Source organism: Dipodomys ordii, unplaced genomic scaffold (genome assembly GCF_000151885.1).
Source record: "Dipodomys ordii isolate 6190 unplaced genomic scaffold, Dord_2.0 Scaffold18, whole genome shotgun sequence".
Lineage (NCBI taxonomy): Eukaryota > Metazoa > Chordata > Mammalia > Rodentia > Heteromyidae > Dipodomys > Dipodomys ordii.
Window position 1 is genome coordinate 14,513,134 of NW_012267234.1, and position 12,599 is coordinate 14,525,732.

Consider the following 12,599-nt stretch of genomic DNA (forward strand, 5'->3'; position numbering starts at 1 on the left):
TACCATATTCTGAAGTCCCAGAGGCTAGGACTTCAGTGCATCTTTTTTTTTTTTTTTTTGAGGGGGTCGAGGATAAATGACACAATTGAACCTTTGGCAGCTGTACTGTACGAGTGATGTTCTCCATTCTGCATGCAATCATTCACGAAGTCGCCCATTGAGCAGGTCCTTGCTGAGTGCCTGTCATCTAGTCAGCCTTGTCCCAGGAGCTGGTGACTCCCCCGAAAGGACTTGCTGCTGCCACTGAGAGCTTGCTTCCTCTTAGAGCGTGATTTCCAGAGGTAGATGCTCTTTTCCCGGAGGTGGTCGCTCTTTTCCCTTTTTTTTTTTTTTAATCACCCCTTGGGAACCCAGTGGGGAATTGCCTGCTTTCCAGTAACTGCCCCGATGCCTTGAGCAAAGGATTTTCCAGTCACAAAGGTGGTTCAGCTCGCTGGCTGCTCTGGCTGCTGTGGAGGTCATTTCAGGGCAGAGCTTTGGATGCCCGGTGAAGGCCCCTTGTAATGGCAGCTGACTGCACACAGGGACTGCCCAGTAACTTGACTTCCTTCTCTTTATTTGTCAGAGGGACAAGCAAAATGTATTTTCAGCTTTCTCTTAAAAGGAATTCCAGAGCATTGGATCTTAGCTTTTCTTTTCTTTTTGGCATCCTGGACTCCTTTGGGAATGTAACCTGACTCTTTCCCACAAGGGAGACTAGCGCATGCGCAGCCAGGCATTTGTGTATAGTTTTGGGGTAGAAGGAAGGGTAGTTCATGGACACTGAATTAAGTAATCCAGATACTTTCCGGGAATTATAATCATTAGTGGCAGTGAAATATACACATCTGCTTTACAGAACCTTTTGATCCATGAAAATTCATTGAAATAAAAGTATGTCTAGAATGTTTTTCTTAGCTTTTTATAATAGTCCTCTTTCTGATAGAATTCATCAGTGCACAATTAATAAAGTATTTCTGATTTCAAATTACCCTTTACCAACCAATGGAAATTTCCTATGTAAGTGGCAGGTAATGAAAAAAATTCAGTTACTGACAGGCTGTCATGGCTGAATCTAAAAGCTAGGGGCAAAATACATATATTCTATGGGGTTTGCATTTCCAGACCTGAGTTTCAAATTCTTCCTTATAAAATTTTAAATTTCTTTTTTTCTTTCTTTCCTTCCTTCCTTCTTTCCTTCCTTCCTTCTTTCTTTCCTTCCTTCTTTCTTTCTTTCTTTCATTCTCTTTTTTTCTTTCTTTCTCTTTCTTTCCCTCCCTCCCTCCCTCCCTCCCTCCCTCCCTTCCTTCCTTCCTTGCTTCCTTCCTTCCTTCCTTCCTTTCTTTCTTCCTTCCTTCTTTCAATGGGACCCTCTAATTACTGATTTTCCTCTTAAAATCTCTTAACATATTTGGTCTCCATACCTAAGATAGTTATTAAAATGCCTTTGGTGGTCAGTACATGTAATTAATTTAAGGAAACCAGAAAGATTTGGTATTAGAATTAGGTGACCAGCCAATCTTATTCACTCACAGTAGATAGCAGATGCTCATGGCACTGAAGGCATTGTGACATCCCAATGTTTCCTTACAAAGCTAAATAGTTATCCCCTCTGTGGAAGCAAATTGCTCAAATATTACATGATGAAAAACTAATGTTAGTTTACTTAAAACAAAACTGTGGCAGTGTGTTATACCCATAGGAACTCTTCAGCCAACATTAAGTAAAAGCAATGAAAGCATTTGTAAAAACATTTGTAGAAACACGGTACTAAAAGAAGTAGCAATGCCAGCTATCCAGTGCTAGTTGTTAATCTTTCAGTAGCATTCCTGGTCTCTTGGAAGCCATTCACCTTGGATGGGATTAAGTGCCTTAACTAGAGCTTTGTGTGAAGTTGTGATTATAGGAGAATAATTTTTATTTTATTATTTATTATTTTCTTGGGCTGGCACTAGGACTTGAACTCAGCTCTTGGCCTGGTATTTTTGCTCATGGCTTGTGCTCTACCACTTGAGCCACACCTCCACTTCCAGCTTTTTGCTAGTTAACTGGAGACATATCTATCTGGTGCTGGCTTCAAACCAGGATCCTCAGATCTCAGCCTACTGTGTAGCAAGGATTACAGGCATGAGCCACTGGCACCTGGCTGAGATAACTTTGAATGAATCCCTTTTTCTTGACAAACAACATTGTGCTAATTTCTGCAGGAAGTTGAAACCCATACTGTTGGATATAATGGAGGTTTGCGTTTTCCTAATTTCTTATTTAGGCTGATCTGAGCAAAGATGTTCAAATTTCCACTTATTTAAACAAGATGTAGTTCTTGCTACGCTAAAGGAATATTTTTAGCTTAGTAATTTACTGAGAAACTGCCTTATTCAATATTTGATGTTAAATTTGAACTAAAACATATAGCATCATATGACATGGTTTCTTACATTAACATTTTGTTGGATTAGAAGCAGAATCAACACATTAGTCATCTTAATTCATTTAAGTTGGCTTTCTCCAGAAATCTGAGATCCAGAAACAACACATTTGTCAATTTTGCACACAAAGGGAGAAGTAGGATGTAGTTTATAGTTAAACATCCAGCTTTGCAATGAAAAGCCAATGTAGTTATCGTAAGCTGAATGAAATTCTGGGTAAAACAATATAATAAGATTTAGATGCAAATGAAATACTTAAGAAATTTGTTTTATGCTTAACAAGATTCTCTTCAGATATGTTTTTACGGAAACTTGTAAATTGTCCCAAATTAAATTTTCTATGGTTGTCTTCTACACGGGTTCTGAACTTGGCTATTATAGATCTTAACTATTTTTCTTTTAGAGAAAATGTGCAGGTCAGGGTCACCTTCACAACATTCTGAGCTCTGTTCTTATTTTTATTTTTTATTTTTTTTGTTCTTATTTTTAATTGAATGTTAAAGATTGCATTGTCTACTCCTTGATCAGCAAACTATGACTCATAGGTCCAAACTCAGAACGCCGTGTGTGTGTGCGAGCTCTCTCTGCCTCCATGGTAATAAAGTTTTACTGGAACATGGTGACACTTGCTCATTTCCATATTACCTTCAGATGCTTTCATTCTACAATGACAGAACTGAGTAGCTGTGGCAAAATTCTTGACCAGCAAAGCCCAAGATATTTACTATGTGGCCTTTTACAGCAGTTAAACAACCTGTGCTGGAACTCCTATGATGACCTTCTTGACTCAGAGGTAGTAGCTGAATGAGAGGAGACACAAAAATTTACAGCTAGCTGAATTTCTAAAAAGTCTGGCATCAGCTATGACCATCAGCTATGACCAGACACTTGCCTACCATGAAAGCCAAGGGTCTTTCAGCAGATGATTAGATTGCCAGGTTCCCAAGAAGTATAGATTTTTAAATCAGCATGTTTACCAAGTATCTGGTCATGTTACCTAACCCTCTCACTTACAATTGCTGTAGCTGACTGTGGCAAGTGAACTCACTAGAAGCAGAGACTAAGGACTTTTGTATGGGTTGTTTAATGTTTTCAAAGTGAATTGAGATGGTGTCAGCATTTGTGTTTAACAAAACAACTGCATCAGACATACACAGTCAAACAAACCACTGTTAGATTTTATGCAACTTAATTATATTAAAGATCTAGGACAGGGATTTGCCTGTTGAGATCATCGAAGTATGTTTTAAAAACTGACTGTAAGGCAAGGATGTTCCTTTATTTGGTTGCTCTTACATTAAACCCAGTTTGCTGTGAAGGTTTTTTTTTTTTTTTTTAAACATTTTGCCTTCTTGTCACCTGTTGTGTTTTAGTCGCTGCTGCATCCTTACCAACCCAGTCATCAATTTCTTTGGAGGTGTGGAAATCATTAATGTTGGGTGCAGTTGTAGTGGGCACAGGGAAGGCTAAGTTCATGCAGCCCTTGGGTTGTGTATCTAGTCTTAGTGTTTAAATTCAATTCCTATTTGTGAGAACTTGTATCTTAAAAAGTAGTAAGTGAAGGTAAATGAAAAGCCAATTTGGACACTTTAAAAGCGAGCTTTCAAAAAGTGCTGTTTCCCCCACATTTTGTTGGAGCACCCCCATGTGACTTTGCAAACAGAAAGAATTCAATCTTCTCACGAGGTAAAGTAATATACCAGTCCTTTGGAGGTGAGTGCCAAGGTCCATCTGGATTTTGTATAAAGGTTCTTGACTTAGAAAAGGAGTGGACATTGTCTACCCTGCTGGCATGGGGTGAGTGGGTTTTCAATGTGAGGTGTTCTGGATGGAAGAAAGAAGGGGGGCATCATCATCTTCTTGTAAAATTATGTGCTGTAAATAGCCCTTAACTACCCTCTTGTTAGCCAGCAGTGATGGCAAATATGCTAGGAGGCAGGCTGATCCTGGGCAGTTCAGCTAGGGCACCCAGCACCCAGAATGAACGCAGATCCTTCAAGTTACGGTTTCTGACCCATTAAACTGCCCCTATTCTGATGCCAGTTGCAAGTCTCAGGATGTCACCTGCAGTTGTGACCAACTAGCAACAACTTGGAGTTCCTACAACCTCCTCCTCAGGTATGAGAATTTAGAATGATGGCTCCCAGAAGGCAGGAAGGCATTTTGTTACACATATAGGCTTGTTGGAAAGGATGCTGAAGGATGCAGAATAGCCAGGTAAAGAGGATAACAGGGTGAGGTGAGATGTGTGTGTGTGTGTGTGTGTGTGTGTATGTGTGTGTGTGTATGCGTGCGCAGAGGTGCCATGGTCCTCTGAGAATGCCACCCTCCTGTGCCTCCATGTGTCCACAAACCTGGAGGCTGCCTGCCCACCAGGGTCTGTGGTTTCCATGGAGACATTATATAGGCATGATTGATTAAATCATCCGCCAACGGTGATACTAGTCTCTAGCCCCTCCTCCTTCCCAGAGGTGGGGCTGGGGAGGTGCGGCTGAGGCTGGAAGTCCAACCCTCTAATCACACAGGGATCCCTCTGGCAACCAGCCCTCATCCTCCAAGACTCATCTCATTAGCATAATTCATGTATCATGGAGACATGACATCATGAGATGCCCCTTCGGTCCCAGTTACTCAGGAAATATCAGTGGTTTTTAGTTTCTCTGTGCTGGGAACCTTAGTCTATCACAGTGTCCTAGACCCTGAGCTTGGTGCTGAGCTTGGTACTTTGGGGGCCAGATGGTGGGATGCACCTGCTGTAAATGCAGGCCGTGCTGCCCATTGGGGCCATCTTCATTTTGCCTTCTGATTGTGTGAGTACCCGCACATCAGAGATCATTGCTTTCTTCATCACTGACACTTCCTAGGGTTTCTTTGAAGAACACTTGAGAATTAGTGTATTTTGTAAAGCATTTGGCTGGGTGCCCAGCATGCAGTCTCGGCCCCACATCCTCCTCCCAGATGTCCCAGCAGTCAGTTCTCTCTGCAAATCAGGATCTTCAGAAAACTTATTGTTTGCACTAGTTCCTCCCTTTCTTTTCTTACCCACCTTGATTGCCTTGTATTAAAATTCATAAAGGCCCATAAATTATCAATTAGATGTCATTCAGCTTGTTATTTTTAGTTTCTTACTATAACAGGCATACATGCATGAGTTACAAGTTGAAACAGCAGAGGCACTACAATGTGCACAGTAAATTTTCCTTGTTCACAGAAGTTGGGCTCTCCCAAAGCACCCATAGGTGTCCCTGACATTGTTTTGTATTCTGACTTGTTTCTCTTCTTCCCCCTGCCTTCCCTCTTCTGCTCTCCATTTCTTACTTCCAGGGTGCTGGGAATCAAATACAGGCCTCACACATGATAGGCAAGTGCTCTCTACCACTGAGCTGTGTCCCATTCCTACTGTGTTTTTCCTTAATATAACGGTCATATTTTCCTTATGTGTCCTGATCATTTCACTTGTTTTTATCTGCAGCCAGTATTTTTTTCTATGCTTGCCATTTCATTGATTTTACCAAAATAATGGGTGTTTAGGTTGATCACAGTTTTGGACTGTTAGAAACATGCTGCACATATTGAATGCTTTTTTCCCCTCACACTTACGTCCATATGGACTGATCATTTTTTAGGATAAAGTTCTGGTCATGGATTAACTGGACCAAGGCATGCATACACCTAAAATTTGATAAGTAATGCTTCAGTTGATCTTAGAGATGTTGAGTTCTTCCTTTCTTTCCCCTTCCATCTTTCCCCTTTCCTTTCCCCTTCTCCATTCCTTCCTTCCTTGCTTGCTTCCTTCTTTGCTTCTTTCCTTCCTTCCTTCCTTCCTGTCTGTATTATATGGCCCACATTTTGACTTGTTTTCTACCAGACTTGTGTATTTTCTAATTTCTTAAGAGTTGGCATATGTGGATTGTGTTTAGTGAGAATGATTTCTAACTCTTTACATCTCAGAACTGTGTAGTTGAAATTATATGGAAGGTAAATGTCATCGTTCAGGGAATTAAAGTAAGTTCTGAAATGGCAGTGTGGATTATCTGGTCTCTGCCAGCGTGGTGCTGTTGACCTTAGAGTTGTGACGACTCCACATCCTAGACCGTCATCTGAAATGTCCCAGAAGAGTTAGATTTCAATATCATGGTCAATGTCATGCCACTGTAATTTCATTTACATTAATCAGATCACTTGGGAGAGTATGAGCCTTCTGTATTTAGGAAGATGTCAGAGAAACTCATATCATCAGTGCTTCTGATTTTATTGTCTATATTTCATGGTTCTGGAGATGGAACCCAAGGTCTTTTGTGTGTCAGGAAAGTATTCTAAACACTGAATTATATCTTCTGGTTTACTAACACAAAATTTTCCTCAAATCCTAATTGTCCCCTGATCTAGCCTGAGCTGAAAGATGCAGGCTCATTGAGCCTTTGTGCATGATGCTGGGTCTCCAGAGAGTCAGGGGCCGTGTGCTGTGAGCTTTTGAGACTTGTTGCTTGGTTCCATAAGATTGCTTTAGTGGTATATTCTTGGGTGAGGGGTGGATTACCACCTCTGTGGCCTTTTAATGATGTTCATTTACAAGTAGCATTTGTCTCCAGTGTTTCACAATTATAAATTAATAATAACAACCCATTAGAAATTACGGGTGTTGTAAGTCCCAACTCCTTTGGGCATCTTAATAAAAATGATAATTAAAACCATAATTTACAGTAAGTGGGGACATGGTCCAAGTACATCCACAGTATGGAGAAAATTAAAAATCTCCAACTGGAGGAGCCATCCTGGCACTGGAGCAAGAGCTGCCTTGTGCTCACCTCCCAGTTCCCTCCCTTCTCCTGTCCATTGTCAATGTTGGCTGGGGCTGGGTTCCTACCCTTGTCTTCCGGCCCGAGGCGTCTGTGTGAGACTCTTCCCCCCACCAGTGAGTCTGATCAGGTGGCTGTCTGCTCTGTCCTCTTCACCACCACATGCAGATGCCCTCCTCCCCCAGTGCTCCTTGTCCAGGTGAATGAATACATGAGCTCACCAGTAGCCAGCGACTGTCAGATAGTTTGCTTCCTGTGTGGAGTTTAGCCTTGTAGTTCTCAGCCTAAGAGGGCACTGTGTCCCTTCTGGTGGACCCCGGCGCTTTAGTGTATTTCAGACCCTATGCTACCTGGTCATGGAGGTACCTTACATGGATAAGGTGATCACTGCCTTAAGTAGATAAGCTGATCACTATGTTGAAAATTAACTTACATAACTTATGGGTGGGAATGGGAGGGAAGACTGGGAGAGGGCAAGGGAAGGGATGGCATTGCCCAAAAAGAAATGTACTCTTTACCTGACGTATGTAACTGTAACCCCTCTGTACATCACTTTTATAATAACAATAAAAATTAAAAGAATATATAAAATGGTAACTCATAGGGTTTCTCTCTGCCTAGAGTCTTTCACAGGCTCCTCTCTCTGCAGAGGGGCCGCTGAGTTTTAGCTTGGTGTGTGGAGCTTTTACTCCCTTCCCTTTCCTGAGCTACATTCCCGAGGGGCTGCTGGCCAATCTTTATTCTGTATCTTTCTGGTTACACCTCCTGCCTCTCATCCATCCCCATGTAGCTTTTGGTCCAGAGTTTCTGCTGCCATTCAGTGGCATTTGCATGGCAGATCTCTGATTGATCAGCCTCCCTGTTTCTACAAAGCTGGGGGCCATTGCTAGGTCTCCCCCAGGTCCAGTGATCTTCTCATGCTTGACAGAGTAGGAGTTGACATGGTGTGAAGGACATCTCAGGAAGATCAGTAGGAAACATTCTTTAAGATTTGGCATGGTGGTGCACACCTGTAATCCTACCACCTGGGAGGCAAAGGCAGGAGGATCATGAGTTCAAGGCCCCTGTCTACAACACACAAAGATTTGGATATGAGCATCCAGTCTGAGGCCGTTCTGTGCCAAGGCTTGAGCCCTCCATCTCCAGCAGGCACCCTCTCTGACAATGGGAATCTGAGCATCAGGTCCCTGCAGTGGTCTGGCAGATGAGGACAGCAGCATGATGGCGGCTGGGCGTGGCCAATCAGAGAGCCTCCACCTCACCTCCATCTGCCAGCTGCTCCCTGGCTTACCTGGCTGTCACATAGTGGGCTGGGGTCCCGTAGCACTCCCTCTCTGTTTTCAGAGAAGCTTGACATCTGGGTTTGGTTTGCATGATCTCCTCAATATTTAGTGCAGGCAACTAACTCAGGAAGGGAAGGAAGAGAAAAGACTAGAGGGTGGGAGGCAAAGAGCAAAAGAGGGAGGAAGAGAAGGGGGACCTGGAAGAGGAGGAAGGAAGGAGGAGAGGAGAGGGACTACATTCATCTCGAAGTCACCAGTCATGAAAACTAGTGTAGGGTCAGTAGGCATGTGACGTTAGGGGTATGTTTTCCATTTTGTTCTATTTGATATTGATATCTCAAAGCTTAAAAACCCTGGGATGGTGAGATATTAAACCCCACAGCTGCTTAACTTTCCTGTGTGGATCTCATGTAACAATATTCCCATTGTTTTCAAATATCTCCCTTTATTTTCTTGGCATCATTAGCTTTAAATATTCTTCTGAACCCACTCTGGCCATCTCCATGCTGTTAGGCTGCTTCAATTTAAACCTTGTCATGGAGTTCATTTTTTATAATACAAATCAGGTTATTAAGCTTAGTAATCCATTGCCTTCATTATTTTGCACCAACTTTTGGCATTGTGCAGCGTGGATTAGCACTCCCGCATTTAGCTAATTGAGCTGGCCACACGAGCACTCAGAGTGAGGAAGGCTATTCTCACAGGCTCTCGCCAGGGCTTAGCAGTAGGTAGCATTATTAAACTTAGTATTTTATTTTATTTTATAAAACTCCACACTCTAGAGATACTGCGTACTATAAAAGTGTTATTGTCCTTCCTGTTAAACCGTCCTCGTTTGAAATATCTGTACTTTGTTTTTTGCTGCAGAGGCAATTGTAGAGGCTAAGAAAATGGAGTTGTCTCTCGTAGCTTTGACAAGCATACCGGCCCCTGTGCAATACAGGAGATGGAGGACCCAGTGAACAACCTTACAAGACACCGAGACAGATGGCTTCTCTGTAGCTACCATCGGGAATTACTTAGGGAGAGAAGGTGCAAGCCTGTGCCTGCAGCCTGTTGCAGATATAGGGCCAGATGTGCAGGTTTAGGCCATACAAAGCCTTTTCCCCTAGGACATTTTATCAAGTGAGATAGCTGGGTTTTAACAGGCTTATTTGGGGAAATAAAATTTGAGAGCAAAAAGGGTGTATGCTTTCTTCCGGCAGATTTGTAGGTAGTGTGATTCAAAATAGCAGAATTTTAATACACACTTATTATTCATAGGAAGTCAGAGATGCTGTTTGGAACCACTTGGAATGTTCTCAAATAATTCAGAATCGTGACTGTTATCAGTCAGTATGAAGTGTTTGTTCCTTTAAGTGATATTTAGTGAATCCGACTGGGTGCTTGTTCCATGTAAGCCAGACATAAAGAAGATACAAAGTCCAAGTTGTTTACTGGTGACCCAGAGAATTGGATAAATAAAGCCCAAGGTTTGCCTGGGTTTGTGTTGTGTTGATGCTCTTGGGGGTCCATTGGAAATATAGTTGCTGCTGGGGTGTGGGGATGCACACCTGTAATCCCAGCATTGGGGAGGGGGGGGTTGCGACTGGAAGGCAGGGAAGTTCAGTTCAAGGCCAGCTTGACCTATGTACTGAGAATGTAATTCAAAACAATGGGAGGCATGCTATATGAGGTCTTATGTGACTCAGCCTTCATCTTTACATCCTGTGTCCCCTGGGCACATTGTCCGAGGCTGACAGTGTTCGTGCACAGGTCAGCTGATCATCTGGTGGGGCTGGCTATGCACTGTGACATGTTTTGTCATATCTCCGACCTTTATGTTAAATGCCAGTAGCACTTCAACCCATTATTGTCACGGAACATGTCTACAGACATTGTACCTGCCTGCCTAGGGTTCAAAACCTCTTCTGGTTGAAAATCAGGAAGTAGCACAACAGTGTTCAGTAAAAGCCATTCAGCATGAATCAGCGTTTTGAATGTAGTCTTTCTCCTCCTTTCCTTTCCTTTTTCCTTTCCACAATACCAGGGTCTGAATTCAGGACCTTGCACTCACTGTGCTTATTTGCTTACCTGGTGTTCTACCACTTAAGCCATGCTTCTAGTCCCACTTTTTGTTGGAAGGAGCTTTAACAGACTTTTCTGCCCAGACTGTCCTCAACCATGATCCTCTGAGTCTTAGCCTCCTGAGTAGCTAGGATTACAGGTGTGAGCCACTGGCACCTGGCTGATGTGTTGACTTTTCTTTAAACCATAGGCTTTGAAACCGCCAAGTCTTTCGCCCTCCATGGTGCACACGTGATCCTGGCCTGCAGGAACATGACGAGAGCCAGCGAAGCAGTGTCACGCATTCTGGGAGAGTGGGTAAGCACTCTACTATTCTGTTTTTCTAATTGCCAAATGCGCACGCCGCCCTCAACACATGGAGGTTTTAGTGCAGAGCATAAAGTTTATTGCTCTTGGAATAATGTCTTTATTTTTAAAGTCATCTTCATGTTGTTTACTTTATGAATGAAAGGATGAGCAAGCCTGTTATTACCCATGCATTTGTTTATAGTTCACTGTCAATGTCATCTGCGCTGTTAGTCAGAGGTTCCAGAATGTTTACTCACTTAACTCATTTATTAAGAAAAATAAAACAGGGATAACCCTCATGAATGCAGCCAGAAGTTATTCTGCGTGTATCTGTGGTTTTTAAGATTAGAAAGGAGTAGAGTTTAACCCTGTGTCTGGTCGTTCGTTGGCTTTGCTGGTGTTGACATGTCTGTGCATAAACATTGATGGATAGCTTTGTGACACTGTTGAGACTAAGGATATACCACCAACCAGAGCCCATCCTGACCTCATGGGCTTGCCTTCTAGGTAGGGGAAACAGACCATAAAGGGACAGTCAAGTGTAATATTTACTATAACATCAGCTATTATAAGCATGACAAAGGACAATAAGGCAGAGTTAAGGGATGGATGCCTGAGATGCTTCAGATGGGGTGGTCAGCAGAGACCCCTGTAAAGTTGTGATATTTGCCTTAAGACCTGGATGAAGCAGAGGTGAGCCACATAAATGCCATAGGAAAGGGCTTCTTGGCCCCAGGCACAGCACATACAAAGGCCCTGAGGTAGAAAGGGCTACCAGGGTAACTAATGTGGCTGGAGCTGTATGGGAAGGGCAGGGGCAGGAGAAGCAAGGAGAGGTGGTGGTGGGAGGTATTTTTCATTGAGAGACATTATTGGGGCATCCTCTAGGCATTGATATAGCTGATAGGCTGATTGGTTGGGCAGAAGTGGGTTGTTGTGTCATGAAGGCTGATGCCCTCTCTTGTACCTAAGATTTAACTCACCCTTGCTCCCTAGAATATATCTTGAACCTACTGCCTATTACCCAGGAGAGGTGACCTAAGTGTATTTAATTTGGCAGGATTTGGTCTCCAGAAAGGCTTTCCTAACTTGTCTATGACCTTGGCCTAGACTTTAGGTCTTCCAGACACTGGCCTGGAGGACATACTGCTGGCCTGGAGAGGGTCACAGGGGGCCAGCCTGGCTTCAAGGAGGCAGGGTGCATGGTCTGCAGGGATCCTCCTGAGTGACATCTTGGCACAGTGGCCTCAGTCCAGACACTGGGTCTAGCAGAGGTCTGGAGTTGGTCTGAAACTGAAGTATATGAAATAGACTTTCTCCACTCCCACCCTCTACCCTGCATTGCCAGGTGGTTCCTGAGGTACAAGCTGTTCCCAGCTGATTACTGCTGTTATAATGCAAGTATTATATTGCATTGAAGAATATAGAAGCAGACTTCGGGCAAGTTTCTCAACTTTTATAAACTGCCATTTCTTCATCCATGTAATGCAAGTAGTAATGTCTGTCAGGAGATATATAGGTGGTTTGTATTTGTATTGACTGTGTGTGCGTAAAGTATTAACACATTGTGGGGAAAGATTAAGTGCTCAATTAAATGTCAGCTGCGGCTATTAATAACAATAATGACAATAATTTCTTATTCATATGTGAACTACAAAGCAATGCTTGCTTTCCTTAACCTCACCCAGTAACTGAAGAGGAGCTGTAGGGAGGGTGTTTATCAGCATGATTCAAATCAAGTTGAGTTGCCATGA

The 12,599-nt window shown here is 42.9% G+C and overlaps 1 protein-coding gene across 3 annotated transcripts in view; it reads left to right on the forward strand.

Annotated features, from left to right (window-relative positions):
- Wwox (WW domain containing oxidoreductase) overlaps window positions 1-12,599 on the forward strand; it is a 738,022-nt gene that overhangs the window by 26,258 nt on the left and 699,165 nt on the right. For all 3 annotated transcript variants that reach the window (XM_013012941.1, XM_013012943.1, XM_013012942.1), the window contains exon 5: window positions 10,748-10,854. In XM_013012941.1, coding sequence (XP_012868395.1) covers window positions 10,748-10,854 — 107 coding nt within the window. The remainder of the gene's footprint in view (window positions 1-10,747; window positions 10,855-12,599) is intronic.